This window comes from Podarcis melisellensis (assembly GCF_964234715.1).
Source record: "Podarcis melisellensis genome assembly, chromosome: 2".
In the NCBI taxonomy this organism is placed as follows: Eukaryota; Metazoa; Chordata; class Lepidosauria; order Squamata; family Lacertidae; genus Podarcis; species Podarcis melisellensis.
In genome coordinates this window covers 120,892,173-120,910,755 of record NC_138529.1, presented here as the reverse complement: position 1 = coordinate 120,910,755, position 18,583 = coordinate 120,892,173, and the positions used below count along the sequence as shown (strand labels likewise).

Here is an 18,583-nt window from a genome sequence, read left to right as displayed (position 1 = left end):
TTGATGCTGTAATGTTTTAATAAAGAGCTGTATATAGGCACACCTGTCTATGTATGCTTGCATGGAGAAGTAAGGCTGCTTTACACGCTGCGTGTTTTCTACTCTGCTAAAAAGCCGTGACTGAGAGAAGACAGCAGGGCTCCTTGGGAGTTATTGCGCAGCTCTGGAGGAAGCGTGCCGGACCCGCTGTAAGTGATTGATGCGGATCGTAAAGCTGTCTGAGCTACGGCTCCTTCGGTCTAGCCCAGAGATCGATTTCCCCAGAGGTTATGGGGTCAGCCAACGCTCGTAAAGCAGCCGGTGTGAGCTCCAGGAACGCTTTGAAGTCAGCGTGGGTGCTGGAGAGCAAGAATGATTGATTGCCTGCTTTCGGAGAGGCAATGGTGGCTGCAGAGACTGAGCTAAAAAGCAGCTAAAAAGCCGAGAAATAGCTGGAAGCTGAGACGCAGCTAGAAATCGTTTTTCCACGGAAGCAAGAGCCAAGAGAGACGGCTGCTTCGGACGCCCAGCTGGTACTGAGTTCTGAGTAAGTACAGCTTGAGGGGCCCCACGGGAAAACGGGAGGAGAATGGCTGCTGCTCAGGCACAGGGCGGCCATGAGAGTTTCAATATCCCTTTCGAAAGGCTGAATGGCTCCAATTGGGAGGACTGGAATAAGCGCATGTACTATTGGCTGGAGGGAAAGCAGCTGTGGGAATGCACGCAGGCTGATCCAGTTGTGGCCGGGCCCAATGCAGCAGCCGCAGACGTGGAGAGAGCCGCTGCAGCGGCAAAGAAAGACAAGAAAGCCATGTCCCACGTGGTGATGGCGCTTGAAGCGTCGCAGCTCCCTCATATTGATGGCTTACATACCTGTCATCAGATTTGGTCTGCTCTGACTAGAATACATCATAGGACCACAGCTGGGGCTAAGATTCATGTGATACGCTCTCTGTTTGAGAAGAAGCTGTCGCCAGGGGAACCGATAAGGGATCACATTGCACAGGTGCTGACTATTTTCAGCAAGCTGCGTCAGCTCAATGTGCCCTTCCCTGATGAACTTAAGGCTTATACACTTTTAAGTTCTTTGGACAGGAGTTATGAGAACTTGGTTCTAACGATGGAAACGATGCCCCCGCAAGATCTTACGATTGATTACATTAGCGGACGCTTGATTGACGAAGAATCAAAGCGGCAGAGGGCGGTGAAAGAGGGTAGAGCTGGCACAGGGAGCTCTGGCTGTAAGGGCGGAGCCAGGCCAGCTGAATGCACTGTCCAGGCTTTGTCTGCTCGTCGTTGTTACATCTGTAATTCAACAGAGCATTTACGTCGTAATTGCCCCCACCGGAGCAGAGAGCCGAGGCAGGATGTTTCCAAGGACTTTTCCCATGGGAATCAGGCAGGTTTCCATGGCAACAGGCCTGGGAAGACAGGCAGGCGTGGAGCTGAGCCAGGTGGTCGTGGGAGACAGCAGGGAGAAGAGTCTTATCAGGTTTCTGCGAATATGGCAGTGTTTGAAGACGGCCGAGTGGAAAATTCCGTCAGCTTTGTTATAGACTCTGCAGCTAACCGCAACATGGTTCCAGACACCCCTGCAGGCGGGATGTGGAATTGCACAGCAGTTCCGAAAGGACAAACTATCAAGTTCGCAAATGGACAGAGATCAAAGATTGATAAATTTGCTAATACCTATCTTTCTGTTTTACAGGAGACGGTGGATTTTTGTATTGTTCCAGAGATTCATCACTGTTTGCTATCTGTGCCTTATTTGTTAAGTAAGGGGTTCAAAGTTTGTTTTGAAAATGATGTCTGCACAATCTCCAAAGGGGGGAGGTTACTGGCCAAAGTGCGGAAGGGACAGAATGATCTTTTCATTCTTAAAACGTCTCTTGGGGGTGAGGGGAAGGTTGAGAAAGCACAAGCGTTGCGTGCTACAGTTCCCAACCAACGTGCTACAATTCCCGCTCATAATGTTACATGTGCATGCGTATGGCATCAGAGAACAATTCATGGGTCGGTAGAGGACTTGCAGACTCTGCCCGAGGTTGCCACGGGGTGTAGGATTCAAAATTGTGGAAGTGCCATTGATTGTGACACTTGCAAGCAAGCAAAGGTGAGAGGGTGCAGTTACCCAAAGGTGGAACGTGTGGCCACTAAACCTTTTGAGTTGGTACACATAGATTTGGCCGGTCCTGTCAAGGAACCAAGTCTGGGAGGGGCCAGGTTTCTGCTAACGTTTTTGGATGATTTCTCGCAGAGTTCCTGGGCTCATGGTCTCAAATCCAGGGAGGATGCAGCACAGCTGATCAAGAGCTGGATTGAGGGGGTGGAACAGAGGTTCTCCACCAGGGTTCAAGAGATCATCAGTGACAGAAATGCTGAGTACACTGGTTCTGCGTTGCAGAAGTTCTTGCAGAAGAGAGGGATACGCCACACAGTTAATTCACCCCAGCAAGGGGGGGTGGCAGAGCTGCGGAGTGGAGCTCTGGTTAAGGCTGCACAGGTGATGCTGAAAGAAGCTAGGTTACCTCCACAGTTCTGGCTGGAGGCTGCTAGGGCTGTGTCATTTACATGGAATCGGGTCTACAACTCACTGGTAGGTGACACACCGTTCTCTTTGTTAAATGGCCGCAAACCCCAGGTTCACTTTCTGCGGACTTTTGGGACTCCTGCGCTTGTCGCTTTGCCTAAGGCTTTGCAAGGGCCAGATGGAGCCAAAGTCCAGAAAATGATCTTCTGTGGGTATGAGCCAGATGCCCGTGCATGGCGTTTTGCTTACCCATCAGGTGATCAGAGTAAGGTGCTGATCAGTAAACACGCTGAGTTCATAGAGGAGGATGTAAAGTCAAAGACTCCTGTCAGGCGTGATGTTCTCTCAGATTGTCTCTCTGATCCAGAAGACAGTTCTGATGAGGAGGAAGGAGAGGCTGAGTCTGCTGATGACGATCAGCTCACTGACCAGAGTCAGGGGCTGGATAGGGAATCTCCACAAGCTGTTAAGAGATTGCCCAAGAGTGAGCCTAGTTCTCCTGTGAGTGTGATGGAGAGGATTCGAAGACGCTTTAAGTCAGAGGGGGAAACCTGGGATGCAGAGGGCACACCTGCTGATCAAAGTGAGTCAGAGGGAACACCTGAGTTTGTGCCTAGGAGATCCAGTCGCACAACTAAGGGTATTCCACCAGAGAGGTACCAGGCCACAGGTGCGTGGGTAAGTTTCGCACAGTGCGATTCTGAGAGTTGTGAGGTTGTTCCACAGATGCCCAACAGGTACGCCAAGGGGGGGCGCAAGGCATTGGGGAAGGGATCGATCTCACAAGGTGTTACTGAAGATGTTGCACAGGTATCACGCAGGGACACAAAGGGGGGTGTGAGAGTTCAGAATTTATCTGGTTAAATTCCCTGGTGTGTGTCACCTGCTGACGTCAGAAGCAAGGCGGAGACAGAAGCAAGGAGGAGTCTAGGAGACTATTCCCTGTACTTTCACTTCCCTCTGTGTATCTGAGAGGGAGACATGTTTGCAGCAATGGCTGCCTGCAGTGACGGACCTTTGATGCTGTAATGTTTTAATAAAGAGCTGTATATAGGCACACCTGTCTATGTATGCTTGCATGGAGAAGTAAGGCTGCTTTACACGCTGTGTGTTTTCTACTCTGCTAAAAAGCCGTGACTGAGAGAAGACAGCAGGGCTCCTTGGGAGTTATTGCGCAGCTCTGGAGGAAGCGTGCCGGACCCGCTGTAAGTGATTGATGCGGATCGTAAAGCTGTCTGAGCTACGGCTCCTTCGGTCTAGCCCAGAGATCGATTTCCCCAGACTGCAGAGACTACGGGAACACAGACTCTATGCCAAGTTGGAGAAGTGCCAGTTCGATGTGACAGAGGTGGATTTCCTGGGCTACAAGCTGTCCGACAAGGGACTGGCCATGGACAGCGCCAAGGTCCGCGCGGTGTTGGACTGGAAGAGCCCGCGCAATCGGAAGGAAGTCCAGAGGTTCGTCGGTTTCGCCAACTTTTACCGCAAGTTCATCAGGGGTTTCGCGAAGGAGACAGCAGGAATCACGGACACTCTCAGTTCCAAGAAGAAGAAGTTCACTTGGACGGACCAGGCGGAGCGCTCTTTTCAGAAGCTTAAAAGCCTCTTCGCCTCCGAGGAACAGCTGCTGCACGTGAATCCCGGCAGGCCCATGCGGGTCGAGACGGACGCCTCAGACAGAGCGGTAGGGGCCGTCCTTTTGCAGGAAGATCCGCAAGGGCACTGGAGGCCCTGTGCCTTCTACTCCCGGAAGCTCAGCAAGGCGGAACAGAACTACACCATCTGGGACAGGGAGTTGTTGGCCATTCACGCGGCTTTCAAAGCGTGGCGGCACTTCCTCATAGGAGCCAAGCACACCGTGCAGGTCCGCACAGACCACAAGAACTTAGAGTATTGGCGCACGGCGAAGCTCCAGAGCCAGAGGCACATGCGCTGGGCGGAATTCTTCGCGGATTTCGACTTCCAAATAGAGTACATCCCGGGGGACTCCAATGTCATAGCCGATGCGCTCTCAAGGAAACCGCAATATCTCGAGGAAGTGGCAACAGTAGCAGCCAAGCACATTTTCGCACGGCAGGCATGGGCGTGCGCTTCAGTCGCCGTCGACCTGGACGCGGTGCGACGCGCGCTGCAAACGGATCAGTTTGCACGATCCAAGATGGAAGAGCTGCGCAGAGGTACAATGAGAGACGACGAGTTCCAGATACGCGACGGGCTGTTAACTCGCAAGGGTGCCCTCTACGTGCCAGGGGACGATCTCCGCGCAAAGGTTCTGCACCAGTTGCACGACGCACCCAGCGCGGGCCATTTCGGCAAGGAGAAGACAGCGGAACTGGTAGCCAGGGACTTTTGGTGGCCCCAAATGCGAGGAGAAGTCACGGATTACGTCGCCAGATGTGACACCTGTCAAAGGTCCAAGCCAGTGCACCAGAAGCCAGCCGGACTACTGGAACCGCTGGAGACGCCACTGCAACCGTGGGAGCGGGTAGCGCTGGACTTTGTTACTGATCTGCCCAGCTCCCGAGGCAAGACGGCGGTACTGGTGGTTGTGGACCTGTTCACCAAGATGGCGCACTTCATTCCTTGTGCGAAGGTGGCGACAGCGGAACAGACCGCCAAACTCTTCATCGACCACGTGTTCAAGGTGCATGGGCTGCCACGGTCCATTCTGTCCGACAGGGGGCGCCAGTTTGTTTCCAGTTTCTGGCAGAAGCTCCTAGGTATCCTGCACGTCAAGATCAACCTATCGTCGGCGAGACATCCGCAGACCAACGGCCAAGCAGAGAGGGTCAACGCTATCATGCAGCAGTACCTGAGATGTTACGCCAATCAGCGACCCGCAGCTTGGGTGGATTACCTGCCGATGGCTGAGTTTGCCTACAACAACACAAAGCACGCGTCGACGGGGGTGACGCGGTTCTTCGCTAACAATGGACGACAACCCAGAACCTTCCCGGGGCTCGTAACGACGGGGGAGGGGGCGCCGCAGGGGGCCGACCATTTCGCAGCAGAACTGCAAGAGGTGCACGAGGAGCTGCGGAGACATTTGGAGCTAGCTAAGCAAGCCTATAAGGTGCAGGCGGACAAACACAGGAGGGCGGGAGAAGACATCTAGGTGGGGGACTGGGTATGGTTAGCGGCCCAAGCGGTGCCGGCCAAGTCATTAGCTAAGAAGAAGCTAGGACACAGGCAGCTAGGGCCATACCAAGTTGAGGCCAGGATCAATCCCGTAGCGTTTCGACTGGCCCTCCCCGAAGGTTCCAGAATGCACCCGGTCTTTCATAGGTCGGTGCTCACCCCCTACAAGGCCCCACACAGATTTCAGGAGTCAGGGACGGCACCAGAACCACGCAGAGAGTCACCCAAGAGGGGGAGGTCACCTAGGGCCGAACCAATCAACGAGGTCACAGAGATTCTGGACTCGAGATGGGGGGAAGAGGGAGTAGAATATTTTCTCGCCAGAGAGGGTACCCCAGCCAGCGCCAACAGTTGGGTGCCGGACTACGCTTTGGACGAGCCTCTTCTCAAGGACGAGTTCCATGCCCTTTTCCCACACAGGCCCATGCCAGCAGAGTACTTTGACGACTGGCTTTTTACGCCCACACTTTCAGCCAGCACTTTCCGGGGGTTTTCTTCCACGGAGGAGGGAACGCCAGAGTCGAGCCCCCCCAGGGGATCGTGCTCGGGGGTGGAGACGGAACCCTCTTATTGGTGGGACGAGCAACCAGAGGAGGACTGGCGCAGGAGGTGGAGGGAGGGGCCTTGGCCAACAGCACCGGACGAAGTAACAATGGGAGAAGAGACCGAGAACACCTTGGGAGACGAACCTGAGTTCGAGCACACATACACTGAGCTGGAAGCAGAGGAGATCGAAGTAGACGAACTGTATCCAGCATCTACCCCCGCAGAGACGCGGCTCCCAAAACCTGCGCCCGACGGGCGGGAGGGGGGAAGGGGGGGCTTCGAGGGGGGGATGGATGTCAGGGGTTCAGGGAGAGAGGCACAGATGAGGGAGGAGACTGAGAGCGAGGGGGAAGAATCCAGGAACGAGGAGGAGGAGGATGACAATGACTTGAGGGCTTCCATGAGTCTCTCAAGTGAATCGGAGGATTCCCAAAAGGGGCGCCCCTGGTCAGGCCAAGGGGAGCCACAGGGGGGACTCGTCAGGAGCAGGGGAGCAGCAGGGAAACCCCGAGTGGGAGTGGGAGATCGGGGCAGGCTTCCCAGCCGGAACGGAGTGAAGAGGGTGGAGTTCCCAGTGTGACAGGCGGAGCAGAGCAGGAAGCAGAGAGGGGAAGGAGATCGGGGCAAGACGTCCTGCCGGAAGGGGCGGAGAGTAGTACAGAGAGTAGTATAACTGTCAAGAGGAAGGTCAGGGGTAGCGAACGCGCGCCAAGTTCAAATGTGGAGGCGCGTGGAAATGCGGAGAGCCCGGAGGAGGAGCCTGGTCCCAAAGCACGGAGGAGGGGGGAGCAGGCGTCTGGGGACTCAGCGTCAGGGGAAAGCAGGAGGGAAGGAACCCAGGGGGGCACAAAGACCTGCGGAAAAGGAAGGACAGGAAGAGGTGGACCAGCACAAGCCTCTTAAACTGGTGTAGAGGCGGGACTGATTCAGAGGGGACTTCAGCGGTCTAAGCGTAACAGACGTGGGGCTGCGCGCCTCGGCTGTGGAACAAACAATGTACTTCAATAAAGACTTTTGTAAATAAAGTGGACTTGGCGTTGGTCTCTTGTGAGCTGGGACCTGAGGCGGCCCTGACAACATGTTATTCCTGCAAATTTATTCTGCTAGTTTTGAGATATTCAAATGACATGAGAAGAATGAGTCTATACATTTGTATCATTTATTAGTCCTATAATCCTTGCTTTTAAAAGCAATAAAAAGTTGTTCCAAAAAGAAAAGATAATGGGGCAACACACGGAGGCCCCACCTGCAGTCAATCCTGAAATTAGGATCAGGTAATTTAAGAATTTAGGATCAGCTTCTAGTGCTGCGCGATGGATCAGTGACTTGTTCTGTTGCTCTGTTCTCTCCTATCTCTCCTCCTCCCCCCGCCCAATTTAAACCAATTCATGAACTCAGAACTGCTACACTGACCACTAACGATGAACCATGTTATAGAAATTCCTGCAAATTACTTCTACTAGTTTTGAGAATCACATGAGAAGACTGAGAAGACTCAGTCTACATATTTGTATCATATATTAGTCCTATATGAGCCTTGTTTTTAAAAGAAAAGGAAAAGTTATTCCTAAAAGAAAAGTAAAAGGTGAAACACAGAGGCCCCATCGGCAGTCAATCCTGAAATTAGGATCAGGTAATTTAAAGAATCATGGCTTCTAGTGCTGCGCGGTGGATCAGTGAGTTCTCTGACATTGGTAGGGCATTCAGAGCCCAGTACTGGCGCCAATACATCGCGGTGGCCGGGGAGCTGTGACGTATTCCTGGCTCAAATTGCCTGCAGATGTCAAAGGCGCTGGAAGGCAGGTGGAGGAACCCAAAAAGGTGCCCACTTTCTCAAACTCCATCCGCCTGCCTGCCTCATCCCACCCCAAAGCTGAGCAAGCCCCAATGCCTCTATGGCTCCATCCCTCCATGTCCCCATCTCCCCTCCCCTGGGACTCACCAGATCCCTCGGAGGTCCCTGGGAGGGAACGCTCAGAGGCTGTGAGGAGGGATGCAGGAGACAACCTGACCAGGTCAACTGTCCATCTTCCCCCTTCCATCCTCGCTAGGTTTACAGATTCAGTCTCTTTCATCCTTCCTGAGGAGTCGAGAAGCCACCACAAGCTGCAGGGTCCTGGGAGAGAGGAAGAAGCAAAGGGAGCCTCAGAGGCCCTGCAGGGATTCTCCTGCACTAGATATTCCCCTGCTCCTGAAGAAGCACAAATGGGGCAGCCCCTTCCCAACACAAACCTCATTTGAAACATCTACAGCGATTCCAACTTAAATCTGTTTGCACCTCACCCCACTGCGTAAGGCTGGCATGGTCTGCACACTAGTGACCTGAGAGTGGACCCCATTGAACTCAGTGGGGCTTATGGATAGAACTTGGTGCAAAAACCAGGCACCATCCCGTCCCCAAGCCTGAAAACTGCAACCCCAGAGCAACCCCCAGGTGCCCCCACGTCTCAATGCAAAAGATGACTTAGCAGTTGAGCTGGCTGGGCCCCAAACCTCTTTCTGCTCATCATTAGAGCTGCTGAGAGACCCTAGAAGGTTGGGAATAGGATCTGGCTCCTGCTGTTTCTTAGCCACCTCCTCATTTTCCTTATTCACGCAAAATGGAGTGATTTTTGGTTGTGCTTTCTTTAGAGAAGCTCTCTTTGGAGCAGGGCCCGTGGCACTCGGGGAGAGACCAGAAATTTTGTAACCACTCCAGGTCAACACCATCTTTTCCCTTAATTCCTTATCATGTTTCCTTACACCATTTGTAGCAATTAAAGCTTTTCTAACTTTAGTCTGCAGCAACTTCTGTGTCATTCACTTAGTGTTCTGCAGAATGCGGAGGCTAGACTGGTGACTGGGAGTGGCTGCTGGAACCATGTAAGACCGCTCCTAAAGGAACTACATTGGTTCCCAGTATGTTTCCAAGCAGAATTTAAAGTGTTGAAGCTGCCCTTTAAAGCCCTAAACGGCCTCGGCCCAGGATACCCGAAGGAGCGTCTCCACCCCCATCGTTCAGCCTGGACCCTGAGGTCCAGCACCAAGGGCCTTCTGGCGGTTCCCTCAGTGCAAGAAGAGAAGTTACAGGGAAGCAGGCTGAGGGCCTTCTTGGTAGTGGCTCCCTCCCTGTGGAACACACTCCCATCAGATGTCAAGGAGATGAGTAACTATGTAACCTTTAGAAGACACCTGAAGGCAGCCCTGTATATTATATGTGCTGGAAGCCGCCCAGAGTGTCTGGGAAAACCCAGTCAACTGGGTAGCAGGTAAATATTATTATTATTGTTATTATTATTATTATTATCATTCACACAGGATTTTGATGGCGGCGGCAGCTTCACCCCAGTGCCTTGCCAGGGCAGGAGGGGCTTGGTCTTCCTAAAAATATTGAGCTGAGCAAGGCTGGATGCAGGTCCTGCTCCCAAGAGTGGCACATGCCAGTCTGTGCACTTGCTCTGCTGGGAGGGGGCAGATGTTTAACAAGGTTGGAAACCAGGTCTCACCCGGCCCTAGGGACTCCTCCCAAGAATCCTGGGAGCCAGAATTGGTTCAGGACCCTGAGAGTTGCAAGGAGACAGCTTCAGCCCTGCTGCGCAAAGACTGAAATTCCCAGAGTGGTCACCAATCCCCCCTTCTTGCCAGGGAACTCTGGGAATTGTATTTGGGTAGATGGTGGGAGAGGGTCTCCCCTCCAGTCTCCACACTTGGGGGGGGGCTGTATCTCCCCACTCCACAGGGCTTCTCCTTCCTCGGAGTCCTTGGATGCTTCTCTGTGTTATGAAATGCGACCTTCCCCTCAATCTGAAGGGGGCTTATTTGCATGCCCTCTTTTTGTTGCCCCAAAAACCCCTCCCCAAAAAGGAAGGCAGCATCTTGATCCAAAGGAAGAACAGAGTTGCAGACCTGCTGGACACTCAGCCCCTCCCTGGCTTGGCAGAGAGGAATTGGAGGCAGGACTTGGGGGTCTCCCCCCCCCATGCATGAGCCGAGCGGGGGGGCCCTTGCCTCCTCCCTTGCAGCCCCGGGACCCCCTTCTCCCCGCTGCCCCCCAAGGGGGAAGAGAGAAGAGACTCACCAGATTCCAGGAGGGGCACCGAGGAAGTTTTTGCAAAGCAGAGAGAACAGAGCAGCCTCCTCTTTGCTGGCAGGAAGGGACTGGGCAGGGAGGGGCTTCTGCTGGGGAGGACCTTGCCCCCCCCACCGCCCTCCCCTTCCTGTCCTCTCTAGGAATCCCGCTCTGCTCCTTTTAACCCTTGGCAAGCCGAGGGCACCCAGACCGCCCCTCCCTCCCTCCCTCCCTCCCTCCCTCTCTCTCCCTGCCTGCCTCTGCGCTCTAGGGGCTGCCCTCCCTCCTCCATCTGGGCCAAGGACTCTGCATCAAGGCCCCCCCCCCCCATCTTATGCAGACTGACGACAAGGGAGGTGGGGGTTCCTTGTTACCATTATGCCGTGTGCATCTGGATGCCTGCTTTGAAATGACTAAAAACCTGAATGTTAAAGCGGCTTTTCTGGAAGCGCCTTCCCTGGGACCCACCGGCAGGGTACATCCTGGAAGTCTCCCCCCCTCCACACACACACACACACGTTTCTCTTTCCCTGGGGGGCCAAGAGATGCTCCCCTGCCCTGCACCCCCAGGGGAGGGGTGCATCTGACAGCTCCCCCCCCTTTCTTCCCCACACCAAACATAACCACAGTTTTGGAAATCCTCCATACTCTGCCACTCTGGGCATGTGCAGATTTCGCAGATTTCTGCAAAGCAGAGGCAGGGAAGAAGTGGCCAAAGAACCACCTTGCAGAAAAGGGGCCTTGTGGGCTGAGGTGCAGGATCCCTGAGGATCCAGCACAGGAAGAACTGAACAGGGAAGAACTGCCCCCCCATCATAGAGGGAGTGGCCCCCCGCCTGAATCGCAGAAATAGACTCCCGGAGGAGCGAGCAAATGAGGCCGATGGGCAGAGAGGACAAAAAGATGAAGATGCAGTGATGGGGAAGGGAGGGGCCCCCCAAAAGGGTCCTTACTGGGCCCCGGATCTATGCAATCCAGCTGCAAAGTGGGAACCCAACACCTGCAGGGCTTGCCTGGCAGGATGAAGCCCCTCCCGCGCAGGAGATTACCCTCCCCCCATGCACAATAACACTGGGATATTCAAAAGGTAAAGGACCCCTGGACGGTTACATGCAGTCAAAGGCAACTGTGGGGTTGGGGCGCTCGTCTCCGCTGTCAGGCCGAGGGGGCTGGCGTTTGTCCGCAGACAGCTTTTCCGGGTCACGTGGCCAGCAGGACTCAACCGCTTCTGGTGCAACGGGGTACATTGGTGAAAAGCAGAGTGCAAAGAAATGCCACAACTACTTGCACTGGTAATGTTTTTGAACTCCTAGGTTGGCAGAAGCTGGGAGAGACCAACGGGAGCTGACCCCGTCGCAGGGATTCTAACCCCAACCTTCCTTGTCCTTCAGATGTGGGTCCCCATTGCCAAACAGGGCCCTCAGGGTTGACTCCCCAGGGAGGGGGTGGAAAGAGGCCCAGGAGCCAACTCCTAGGGGCCATGGTCACGTTGCCCTCCACCCCCAAAAAAGTTGATTGACATTAAAATGGTGAGGGGTGTGTGGCATCATCTCATCTATTAGACTGGGAGGAAGAGGGTGTGGGAGGGAAGCCCAGCCAAGCATTGCCAGGGGACGGTTGGGGACGCTGGCAGAAAATTTCCTGGAGGGGCTCCAGAGCTGCCTTGGTGTCTTCCTCCTGCTCAGAAATCTACTTGAAGTAAAGCTGGGGTGTGTGTGTGTCCTATTCCCACTGCTCCCCCTTCCTCCAGGGAGTTTGGATTCATGGAATCCTAGGAACTAAGAGAGAGCCAGCCAGCAAAAATCACAGAGAGCATGTGAAGCTACCGGTAACTCTTTATTAGCAGAAACAAGGACTGCTCCAGGGAGCCAGGAATAGTCAACACTCAACTCTTCTCAGTAGTTGCAGAGATCCGGGTGGAAGAATCTGCAGCCCAGCCCTTTGCGGTTCTGAAGCACAAGAGCCAACTCCTAGGGGCTGATCGGCTTTGCCAATAAAATATTTGTGGGGTCCTGGCACCCCCAAATTTAATGGGCCCTGCCATTCAAATAGTGTGTGCGCACGGCATCATGTGATCAATTCTGCTGGACAGTGATTGCCTGGGCCCTCCTATTATTTTATTCAAGTCGGCACATCTGCTGAGAAGTAAGCCCAACTCAGATCAAGGTGCTTTTGGAAAAAACTAGTTTCCTGATCCATTTCATTTGGGTTTTAGGCCCAGTTTGGGCTCAGAAACTGCTTTGGTCGCCCTGTATGATGATGACCTCTGTCGAGAGAGAGATAAGGGAAACATGTCCCTGTTCATTCTTCTCAACCTGTCAGTGGATTATGATACCATCGACCATGGTATCCTTCTGGAGTGACACTCCAAACTAGGAGAGTTTGGCATGACTTTGTGATGGTTCCAGTCCTAGTTGGATGGTCGTTCCCAGAGGATGGTACATGGGGAGTGATTTTCAGCCCCATGCAACCTTCAATGTGGGGTTCCTCAGGGCTCAAGCCTATCCCCCAGGTTGTTAAACATCTACATGAAACTGCTGGGTGGGGTTGTCTGGAGGTTTGGAGTACCTTGTCAGCAGTATGCTGATGACACTCAGCTCTGTTTCTCCCTCACATCTGCAGGTGAGGTAGTGGAAGTGCTGGACCAGTGTCTTGCCTCGGTAATGGACTGGAGAGAGCCAACAAACTTAAGCTCAATCCAGATAAGACCGAGGCACTGTTAGTGGGTGGTTCCCTAGGCCATCTGCTCTTCACGGGGTCACGTTTCCTCCGAAGGAGCAGGTTCCCAGCTTGGGGGTACTCCTGGAGCCTTTGCTGTCGCTCGAGGCTCAGGGGGCCTCGGTGGCCCGGAGTGCCTTCCATCAGCTTCGGTAGTAGAAGTAGAAGCTGTGAGGATACTGTCTACTTTGGTCTCATTTAAGTCAGGAAGCGAAGATCTTCTAGAAAGAGAAGAATCCCTAACCAGTTATGAAGGGTGTTGTGACCCCCTGGGTCTTCTATACTGTCAGAAGTACGTCAGGAGTGGAGAAACTGACAGAGAGTACCACCTTGTTTAAGAATCAAAATATTAAGTTGCAACAACAACTAAGTTAAGGAGCTGAAGTGAAATAACTGGAAATAAGCTCAGCATTGGCCACCCTCTTTATACACCTGTAACATCGAAGAGGAATAACTTAAAAAAAGCAACAGAAGTTTAAAAAAGCTGTGCCTTTACTACTTTGTTTACAAGCATGTAACACACACTAAATTTAGTACAGTTTATTAATAGGTTTACTGTTTCCTGAAAGGACATTATCTATCTCCTGACACGTCCTTTGCTTTTTTCAACTTTGTTCTGTAAAATAAATCTTTATTGTTTGTTCAACTTCTGCCAGTTTCCAAGGATCTTTGTTTACATTCACACAGAAAGATAATCCTATTTTTATTTTTTAAGTATCCCAATAATAACTGGGACAAAATATTTTAAAAGCTGGCAAAGAGACCTTGCCAAGTGTATATGGCAAGGGAAGAAAGCCAGAATAAAATCAGAAATAATGATGGGGCCAAAAGAAACAGGGGCATTTGCAGTCCTAGATTTAAGAAGATATTTTGAAGCAGCGTGGTGGAGTTGGGTGAAAGAGTGGATGTTACTAAAAGATACTGAAGTTTTGGAACTAGAAGGCTGGGACAAAATATCATCATCAATCTTTATTACAGTCCAGAGACCCAACAAATCGTTACAAAGCAATACACAATTCATACAGCCTACCTCCATGTTAAACAAGCATTTTGTTCAGAATATAGGGATTATTTGTTCTTGCAACCACCGATAGAAACTTTGCCACTGCTAATGTTCTAGCATTTGTCGGGTCTTCCAATAGGAACCTGACATAGTGAGCCTCTGATTTTCCTGGGAAAGGTACCAGCAAGGGTAGTATAGTTCAGCCCTGGCTTGCTCATATTTTGCACAATGCAACAAAATATGTTTTATGGAATCAATATCTTGAGCACACGAGCAAAGTCTGTCCTGGTAGGGAACTCCTCTCAACCTGCCATCCTGTTTTAGGGCAGCCCACCACGCTTTAGTTGAAATTGGGCATTCACCAGCTTCTAACAGAAGTATGGAGTTGGTACTGTTGGGTACTTGCAGTAGAGATCGTAGAAATTTTGCCTGAAAGCCATCTAGCTTTGGCAGGTCCCCATTATGCCAGACATTTGCAGCGTACAGGAGTTGGGAAATGGGTTTTGCATTGAAAACCCTTACGGCTGCTGGAACATATTTGACGCCCTTTGTGAAAAAGAAAATGAGTATGGCTAGCTTTGTGATCTCCGCCTTTTGAAGGGAGGTTTGCCAGTGGTGCTTTCAAGATCCTGTATGATGGAGTGTGAGCCCTGGATAACTGAAGTATTTTACCTGTTCAAGGTTATGGCCATCCAGCACCATTTAGACCGGGAGAAGCTTCTTGCGAAAACTAAAATTTTAGATTTTTCATAATTAATGGATAAACCATTTCCAGAACAGTAATCAGGAAATTTCCTCAGCAGATAATTCAAACCCGGTTTGGAACGTCAGATGATGGCCGCGTCATCAGCATATAAAATGGCGTCGTTAGTGGTAGTGTCAACTTGAGCTCCGCATCAGTTGATGAAATTTTTATTATTTTTATCAGTCTTTTATTAGCTTTTATCAGCCGCAGTATTTTATCTTTGTCATTTGGCAGCTATTATATTCACAAAGATTGAGTCAAGGGACAAAATATAGGGTTGGCATGGATATTTATTCTATGGGAAAATACAATTCCATAAAGGATTTCAGAACTGCCTTGTGAGAAAGGCCCTATTTGAGGTATGGGAGAGAACGAAATAGAGAATTATAGAAAGAACTCCATGGTGGACCTCTCCAATAGAGGCAACCTCGACATTAAAAAAAAATTGCCTGGCCAACTTATAGAGATTTAGCAGAAGGAATGAATGAAAATATCAAATTAAAAGAATACGAATAACTCAAAATACTGGGAATAAATTGGTTAGAATATTTCCAACTTAAGGCTACATATGAGAAAGATATAAAAACTGGGGGATTTAGGAATAAAATATCAAAATTAGAAAGAGAGGTTTTACAAAATAATCAAAAAACACTCCAAAATATATAGATTATTAGATAAAGTCCTCCCAGATCAAGAAGTCAAAGCAGTGAATATTCTAAAGTGGGAACGGGAATATTCTAAAGTGGTAGCCAGTCATTGGAAAGGAAATTATATCCCAACAAAAGGGGACTGGTTAAGTAAACTATGTGAGTACCTGGAGTTAGCAAAATTGACGGATTTAATAAGGCATAAATCCAAAACTATAATACAGAAACAATGGGAATGCTTAAATGAATATTTATACAAACAGGGCTCAAATACGAAAGTTTGGCTGCGCTTAGACTAACCTTGTGAAGAATACAGACAACATAAAGATTTGACGGATTATGAAAGAACCTAAGGAAGGGAAATGATTGAAGAACAGATGTAAAGGTGAGCAAGATAACTAAGAGACGTGCGGTGAATGCGGTGGAAGTCTTTTAAAATATTTTAACTAGGATTTATATTTTGTAATGCTTGAAGGAGTCAAAATTGAAGCGGTGAAGCAGTTAGCAATTCAAGCTAAAGAGCTAGCCCAGGAAAATGAAAAAAAGTAACTACACTATCTAAACAGGGGTCAGAATTGCCGGACCCCCAGAGAAGAGCTAATACGATTCTGGGAGGAATTCCGGAAGAAATACAGGCTAAAGAGTTGGAAGAAACTTTGAGAACCTGGCTATGCTCCATCTCCATCGTTCTGCCCGGACACTGAGGTCCAGTGCCGAGGGCCTTCTGGTGGTTCCCTCACTGTGAGAAGCCAAGTCACAGGGAACCAGGCAGAAGGCCTTCTCGGTAGTGGCACCCACCCTGTGGAACGCCCTCCCATCAGGTGTAAGAGAGAAAAATAACTACCAAACTTTTAGAAGACATCTGAAGGCAGCCCTGTTTAGGGAAGCTTTTAATGTTTAATATCTTATTTTATTTTAGTGTTTTGTTGGAAGCCGCCCAGAGTGGCTGGGGAAACCCAGCCACTTGGGTGGGGTATAAATAATAATAAATTATTATTATTATTATTATTATTATTATTATTATTATTATTATTAGAAGTAGTAGTAGTACTCAAGGAGTTAGTTTGAAGGCAGAAAATGTGGAACGAGCCCATCACTGCCGAGGGCCTAAGGGGAGAAAATCCCCCAGGAATGTAACAATTAAATGTTCTAGAGAGAAGCTGCAACAGAAGGTATATCAGACTTTGAAGAAAATCTGGGATATCATATAGTTAAAGGTATGTATAGAGGAGAGTCCTTAAAGACATTGCAGGAAGTAATAGAAAATATAGGTAACCAACATTGGTTAAAAATTGGAGGACTATACAACAAAATTTCCAAAGTTCAAGAGACAGGAAATAGGAGTTTAGAAGAGCCAATAGAGGAACTATACCAACAAATGGAAAAAACGAAACAAGGAATGATAAGTAAAATCTATAAGAGAATGATTACAAATAAGAAACAGACAACCCAACTTATTCAAAAGATGTGGAGGAAGGAAGAACAAGTTAGCGAAGCAACGGTCGAAAGGATAATGAAAGGAACAGATGAGATTAAAGTAAGCAAATTTAGAGAGCTGAAATTAAAATTCTTTCTAAAATGTACAGAACTCCGGCCCAGCTTGCTAATATGGTAGCAGGATTGAATTCTAGCTGTTGGCACTGTAAACAAGTCAAGGGATGGTTTTCCCATATGTACTGGGAATTCCCAGAGGTAAAGGAATTCTGGGGGGAAATCCTAAAGATTAGTAATGAAATTTTAAAAGTGAAGCTTTCAATAGATTTTGATTTCATGACAATGGGTATACTTGGAAACATGGCAATAGAGGTGACCAGTTTACCTTCAAAGCTATGATATTAGCGGGAAAGGCAACGATAGCTTTAGGTTGGAAAGAGAGAGGAAAATGGATACTAGAGGCATGGAATACTTATTTGTTTGAACTTATTCAGTCGGACATGGTCGCAGTCATGTCGCAGGAATCAACGTGGAAGGTCAAGTCCACCACAATAAGGAACAGAGGGAACCCCTATCTTGAATGGATAAAAACTACTAGAACAAAAGACATTCGGTGGAAACGAAAGACGCTATGCCTGTGGCTGAGGGTAATTGTTTGAACCCTTCCAATGGGTATGGGGGGGGGGAAGAGGAGGAAAATTTAAAATTGTATGGGAAATTTAAAAATTGGAAGGAGATAATATATGTATTCAAAAGATCCTGAACTCTATAAAATTTAAAAAAGAAAGTAATGCAAAACAGATTAATCCGTTCCAGACTTTTAAAAACAACTAAAACATTAACTTAACATGAATTATACTATTTAACGAGACCATTGATCCATGAAATGAAAGCAATAATCAATGTACTGTACTACAAAAGAAAGAAGACAGTACTTTAGATTAAAATTAAAATTATTATTTTTTCTTACCTGCACTGATGATAGACATTGTTTGGATGGGAGGGCTTTTATACATTGCCGCAGTCACACAATCAATCAAAAATGAAGAGCAAGCCACAGTCACACAAGAAAAGCCAAATAAAAACGCAATTTCTTTAAGCAAAAACAAAAGCACCAGATATAAGCTCCAAAATCAGCCCTGAGTGCTCACTGGAAGGACAGATCGTGAAGCTGAGGCTCCAATACTTTGGCCACCTCGTGAGAAGAGAAGACTCCCTGGAAAAGACCCTGAGGCTGGGAAAGATGGAGGGCACAAGGAGAAGGGGACGACAGAGGACGAGATGGTTGGATGGTGTTCGCGAAGCTACCAGCATGAGTTTGACCAAACTCAGTGGAAGACAGGAGTGCCTGGCATGCTCTGGTCCATGGGGTCACGAAGAGTCGGACACGAATAAACGACTAAACAACAACAATCGCCTGAGAACACTGCAATCAGAAATGGAAGGCTTTGATTACAATGGGGGGATGCAAATTAGCAGCGGTACAGTGAAAACAGAAGCTCAGGAGCACGTTCGGCTTCCAAAGCAAAGTTCACAAGCTGAAACACTGTCATACACGCAGAAAAAGGTAGGGGAGGGGGGACCCCAACTGAAAGAAAGGGGTCCAAACAAGAATCTGATTTCAGAGCAGAAATATTAAAAATGTTCAGTGAAATTAGACAGAGTGAAAAGAACTTAGAATCAAAAATTGAACAGGTAGACGCAAGAATTGGAAAAATGGATAAGAAAATAGATGAGACAGTAAGAGAACTCAAAGGGCAAATTAAGGAAGTATCTAAAAGAACCCAAGCATTAG

At 49.4% G+C, this 18,583-nt stretch overlaps 1 protein-coding gene and 2 long non-coding RNA genes across 3 annotated transcripts in view; 1 reads left to right on the top strand and 2 right to left on the bottom strand.

Annotated features, from left to right (window-relative positions):
- Window positions 1-18,583, bottom strand: part of LOC309364385 (uncharacterized protein) — a 111,187-nt gene that overhangs the window by 54,035 nt on the left and 38,569 nt on the right. The window contains exon 7 of the mRNA XM_081901554.1: window positions 8,136-8,309. Coding sequence (XP_081757680.1) covers window positions 8,136-8,309 — 174 coding nt within the window. The remainder of the gene's footprint in view (window positions 1-8,135; window positions 8,310-18,583) is intronic.
- LOC309365486 lies at window positions 10,270-17,062 on the top strand. The gene is made up of 2 exons (XR_014166193.1): window positions 10,270-10,716; window positions 12,864-17,062. It is a non-coding gene; the product is annotated as an uncharacterized lncRNA (long non-coding RNA).
- On the bottom strand, window positions 15,528-18,338 carry LOC309365478. Its single transcript, XR_014166185.1, has 2 exons — window positions 17,417-18,338; window positions 15,528-16,942 (listed from the first exon to the last, which is right to left on the bottom strand). It is a non-coding gene; the product is annotated as an uncharacterized lncRNA (long non-coding RNA).